The 6,000-nt window shown below is 44.1% G+C and overlaps 1 protein-coding gene across 3 annotated transcripts in view; it reads left to right on the top strand.

Moving 5' to 3' along the window:
* Positions 1-5,023: 5,023 nt before the first annotated feature.
* Positions 5,024-6,000, top strand: part of Phip (pleckstrin homology domain interacting protein) — a 115,411-nt gene continuing 114,434 nt past the window's right edge. For all 3 annotated transcript variants that reach the window (XM_051140243.1, XM_051140244.1, XM_051140241.1), the window contains exons 1-4: positions 5,024-5,308; positions 5,414-5,472; positions 5,619-5,648; positions 5,838-5,897. In XM_051140243.1, the coding sequence (XP_050996200.1) occupies positions 5,269-5,308; positions 5,414-5,472; positions 5,619-5,648; positions 5,838-5,897 (189 nt within the window). In that variant the 5' untranslated portion in view covers positions 5,024-5,268. The remainder of the gene's footprint in view (positions 5,309-5,413; positions 5,473-5,618; positions 5,649-5,837; positions 5,898-6,000) is intronic.

Raw genomic sequence — 6,000 nt, 5'->3', positions numbered from 1 at the left:
AGGGAAACAGCATGTGCGTTCTTACTACAATGTCCTACAGAAAGGCTGTTTGTCTATGAATCATTCTCTTTTGGTGCAGTTTTTCCACACCGGAATGTAAGCATGAGAATTAGGAAGGGTTATAAGATTTGTAATCCCGGAATCTAACTACAAGTGCTTCATAAACTTCTGTACACATATCTCACTAGGATAATGTTGGTATTATTCTTTAAGTGCACCGCGTATTCCCAGTGCTACCAGCCAATCATATTTCAGTAGGACAGATCAGCAAGTGTCGGGGGGAGGGGCGGGGATCTTTGCAGAATGTAGGTATACATAGGGAAATAAAAGCAGCTTGCAAATAAACTATAGATAGGCCTCCTGTTTTCTAATTCTGAGATTGGAAAGAATGTTTTTGATTACCAAATGGGTTAAATCTAATTTCGTCTCCTCAAACTTTCATCAAAAATTTAAGTTTAATTCTCAGTTTTGAGTTAGGCTTGACTTCTACTAGCAACCTGAAAGTTTGGGTTTTATTCTTTTGAATGGCTTTCCTTCCTCACCAACAGGTCTACTTGGATGTCGTTGGATCCTAGCATTTTTCTTATAAATTTCTCAACATTTGTTGGATAAGTCTCCCTTCCTTCCCTCTCTCCATAACTAAATTGATTTTCATTCCTTGGGGGGCTTGAGGTTTATGAGTTAAGTACATATAAAGGCAAGAGATGACTTAACTCCTGTCCCGAAAAATCATATTCATAATAATATGTTTCATTTAAAATACCACCACCAGCAGCAGCTTCCAGGATCCTGGGCATCTCCTCCCCATCTACCTGTTCCACTGTTCTCTGTGAGGTCAGCCACTCCCTGTCCATCAGGCAGCTTGCTAGGATAAAAGATGTCTACAGACATCTTTTTGTTTTGTCCCCTCTGGAACAGCCTTTTCCATTGTGCTGTTCCAAATCTTGGAGAAATATTTCCAAAACTGTTTTTCTTCTATAACACCTAACTGTACTGTTAAAGTCATAAGGTGGCTATAAATACAAATATGTATGTGTGTGTGTATATACATATATATATATATATATATATCCATGAAGTTAAGTATTTCTTTTACAAACTAACATGTAAAAATTGTAAACTACCAGGGTTATTTCATTTGGAGGAAAAAAAAATGATTTACTGACATTAAAATAGGGAAGGAAATATATGGTGGTTGGAATCTAGTTAATATTTGTTACAGATTATGAGGAAATGCACTACAATTTATGGAACAAGCTTTCAGTAATTTAATAAGGGAGAACCATTAAATAAAACTAAACACTAAAGAAACTTATTAAATGATGGGGTGGATTACTAAAGCAAGTTAACCCTGTTCTGTCTGAAGGCACCAAAATACTGTAGCTGCTCATGAGCTTCAGATTTGACATTCACACTTTTGAGGAGACAAAAGGCTGAGAAAAGAAAGACAGGCATGGCAGAGGAACAGAGATGGAAAGCAAGGCGCGGCAGTGTGGCTCATCAGGCAACTCCCTTCTAACAATACGCTGTGTTTTGTTCTTTAAGGCAAGTAAGTTTTTTTTTTTTTTTTTTTTTTTTTTTGGTTTTGTTTTGTCTTTGTTTTTTTTAAAGGTAGTCTTTGGAGATGCATGTTTTCTACTTTTTTATTTCATTGGGTGGAAGTTTCTGTTATGAACTGATACTATATAGCTGAACGGTAGAATGCCTGTGTGGCACAAGCAAGATCTGGGTTACAAAATAACAAAACAATGTAATCGCCCCACCAAAGCCCAAAAGGTAATATAATACCAGCACAGAAGCACGACTTAACACACTTAACACATAAGGTGACACATTGACTCCATGAGCTTGTGTTGTGTCATGCGCTATAGGAGACAAATTAAATTTCGTAAAGGCAGCAGAACTTCAGAGTTTGAAATTAGTATCTGTATTATTCTAGAGAAGACTTAGATGGCAGATTTTGTGTTTGTTTTTGTTTTGAAAATTATTGCTCATCAGAATAAATACAAAGTTTTTGTTAAATGCTTAGCTTGTTTCATGTAATGCCAAGGATGCAATATGTAATTTCATAGAAACTTTTAAAAACGTTAATAATTCTTCTAAATACTCTCATACTAAAATTAGTTTTTGGCTTCCCAAGAGTTCTGTTCTTCTTCTTTGATTTTTTTTTTTTGTTTGTTTGCTCCTTTGTTTTCTGTTTTTTGTTCGGCTTCTTGGATAAAATGCACTGAGAGGTATTTTTTTTTTTTAATGGTATTTTTGGAGTACATGAAAACATAAAAGAATAGAAAGAAATATGGATTGAATCTAAACTGTCTTTATGTAGAAACAAATTACCTGTGAAAAGAACTGTATACATCTCTGCTTTGGAAACAAAATTACAGGATTTCTAAACAAGAACTTCTATTTGATAAGCATAGACATTTTGCATATATATATATATCATAAATGACTTAGCAATCTCTAGTTACCTGAAATGTTTTATGCTTGATGTTAGAGAAACTTTATTTATCCAATAAAAAATGCTTTATTGGAATGAGAGAATCTTAATTTTTGTCAAACACTCTGTATTTTTTACACAAATCATGGATAGAAATTATCCACAGCTGTTTTCAAACTATTTAAAAAAGAAACTAAAAACATTGTCAAAGTTAGCCAAAGTGATAGTAATATCATCATATTTAAAGGGACACAGGCTTTCCTTAAACAAGTTTTTGGTTTTTCATCTCATAAAAAAGCTTCCATGGCTTCTGCATGGAGAGCACACATGACGTAATCACGGTAGCTTTGCATGTCTCCCAACACGCACAAGATACGTATGGAAAACTTTACCCAGAAAATTTTTACAGTGCGCGTCAAAACTTGACTTTATTTTGCAAAGATAAAACATCTAAGAGTAACAATTAGATAAGTGTATGCATTCAGAACCAGAAAACCACAAGTAGAATTTTTAGTTCTCAAAATCTGTTGATTTAAAGACCTTCCCAATGAAGCATAGAAATTATTTGAAGAACATTTTAAAAAGTTAAAACAGCACCAGTCATATACATACAATTGCAAAAGGCATATAAAATATGTTTTTATGCCTAATCATCTAGAAGCAGGCTACTTTACCTATCACTGTAAGAATAGAATTAAGTGCTTTTAAAAAAGCGACATTTCCAGATTCTGAGGGATGGCCATGTCAGTTCAGTGGCAGATCTGATAATAAGGCAGGGATAGGACCAATCATGGTAAGGTCGCATTTCTACTTATTGAGTTACAAAAGGCAATTTTACATCCATTATTCCAAAACTATTCCAAAAGGGGTTGAGGTTGTTCCCTCTTGCTTACATGCGTGAGGATTTCTGATGTTTTACTACACTCTTGCAATGCAGCCCAAGGCAGCTGCAGCATTTTCCACCAGGAAGGCAAGGAGCTAGGAGGGAGCTAGGCTTGAGGAAACAATCCGGAAAACCACAATAGAGCTTCCTGGTCCTTACCTCACAAATTACCTTTTAAAATCAGACCCATAAAAATGCAGCTTATTATCTAAAATTTTCGAAGAGGATCTTTTGTTATGGATTAACAAAAGAAATGACTATCCTAATTCTCTTTAAAATGCCAACCTTTAAAAGAAAATTGAACTCTCAAAGTCTTTTTGGAAAGTGTTTAATTCATCTGAAGATAAATATCACTTGGTGGTCTTGTTTTCTAACAAATGGCCTTTTCCATTGTTTCCATTAATTTCACCCATATTCGTTTTAAAAATAACAAGGCCCCTGTTCTCATCAGCAAAACACAGATGGACGACTCATCATATAAAACCAGTAATTACATTCTGATTTATGAAAGATTTTTGTTTCTGCTTTTCGCCAGTTTTTAAGAAGTCTTCCAGTGATTAACTGTAAACAGGAATGGTTTACACCTCAAATTAGAAGCCATTAATTAGCATGACGAAGTCAACTGCAAGATACACAGATAATTTAAATTATTTAATCACTAATCATCTTGGCTAAACCGTAATATACTCTTTCAGTAACCTTCGGTAGGTTATCGACCAGTCGTAATTTACCTCCATACCAGTTAGCGATAAGTATTAGCTAGCGTCCTCTCCTTTCCCTCAGGTTTATATTAGCCCTTCTTGTAAACACTTTAAAAGCTATAAGGTTCTCCACTCCCAAATCCCTAATTAGTCACCACTAGCCTTTTTGTAATAAGGGGGGGAAAAGATGATCTGAAGTACAAATCTGGAGTTTCGCTTGCCCGTTTAACAAAACAAAAACATTTTTTTTTTTTAAACGAACGCTTCAGGCAATGGTAGTAATAAAAGAAATATGCAGAGGTGGCTTCGGGGAATAACGGGTTTGCAGAAGGCAAGTGCCTCACACACACACACACACAGACACACACACACAAAAAGCAACCCGAACCTCTATTGCAATCCACGGCACTCCAATAAATTACACAACACTTGTCCAGGCTGCAGAAATATCGCAGGACAAGACTTACAGAGATGCCAATCCGCAGCATTTATACACATGCACATGGCAAGACAGAAAGCAAACACTAGCGTGCAAGTCGGGCAGGGCGGCGCGATTCCGACTTGGCCCAGAGTGCTCCCTGAGTGTGTCTGTGCGTGCGTGAGAGTGAGCCCCATCCTCCCGGCATTTCCCCTCTTTGGGCAGTTTTGCTTCATTTGTTTCCTATTTCTGCTACATAGAAACTAACTTCCATCTCAGCCGAGCCAGCGCCGCTGAATAGAGCCTGTGCTGCGGCTCCGTGTGCGTCAGATCCCTCCGCGCAGCCGTGCCGCCCCCCCCTTCCCTCCCTCCCTCCCTTTCTCCTTCCCGCGGGCGGCCTCCTTAGAGAAAGCGCCTGCCGAGCAGGCCGCCGCGGCGGCTCCGGCGTCTTCTCGGGTCTGGAAATAAACAAGCCGCGGCCCGGGGCCGCGCGGAGGGGCGGCGGCGGCGAGGCGCAGGCCTAGGCCGAGGCACTCCTTTTCCCCCGCGGGGAGGGGGGGCGGGGGCGGCGAGTGCGGGCCGCGAAGGCGCGGACTCCTTTCTGTGGCGGAGGGATCCCGGCGGAGGCGGCCGCAGCCGGAGCCGCTGCCTGAGAGTTGTTGTTTCCTCCTCCTCCTCCTCCGCCTCCGCCGCCGTTGCTTGAATGGTGGAGCCGAGGCTCGGCTCGTGAGCACACACTGACAGCTACAGGGCAGGCGGCGGCGCCGTCCCCGCTTCCCCTCGGCGGCGGGGTGTCCCGCCGGCGGCCCCGAAGTGACCCGCAAACATGTCTCGTGAGAGGAAAGGCCTCTCGGAGCTGCGATCGGGTAAGTCGGGCGCTGCGGGGCCGCCGCGCCGGGCGGACTCGCCCGCGGGCCCCCGCCCCCCGCGGCCGCTCAGCCCGTGTCTCCCCGTCCCTCTCTCCCGCGCAGAGCTCTACTTCCTCATCGCCCGGTTCCTGGAAGATGGACCCTGTCAGCAGGCGGCTCAGGTAAAGGCGGCGCGCGGCGCGGGCCGGGCGGGCGGGCGCTCGCGGTGGCCGCCCGCGGGCGTGGGGGGGAGGGCGGCGGCGGCGGCGGCGGCGGGGCCGGGGCCCGGGGGCCGCGGGGGCTCAGCGTCCCCGCTTTGTTGTCGCAGGTGCTGATCCGCGAAGTGGCCGAGAAGGAGGTAAGGGCGCGGCGGCCCGGCGCGTCCCGCCGCCGCACGGCTTCCCCGGGCCGCCGAGCGAGCCCGGGCGTCCGGCGGGGCGCGGGACGCGGGGTGCGGGGGTCCCCGGCGGGGCGCGGGGCGGGTTGGGGAGGGGAGCGGCGCGGGCCGGGCCGGGGGCCGCGCTCACCGGGCGTCCTGTCCCCGCAGCTGCTGCCCCGGCGCACCGACTGGACCGGGAAGGAGCACCCCAGGACCTACCAGAATCTGGTGAGACATTCACAGCGCACAGCAAAGAAACTTTTCCCTGAGTCGAATAAAAATTGAATTTCCCGCAATTTTTTTTTTTTTTTTTACAGAGACAAAAACTTGG

The sequence above is a fragment of the Acomys russatus genome, chromosome 32 (genome assembly GCF_903995435.1).
Source record: "Acomys russatus chromosome 32, mAcoRus1.1, whole genome shotgun sequence".
Lineage (NCBI taxonomy): Eukaryota > Metazoa > Chordata > Mammalia > Rodentia > Muridae > Acomys > Acomys russatus.
This window is presented reverse-complemented; position numbering and strand designations above follow the sequence as displayed.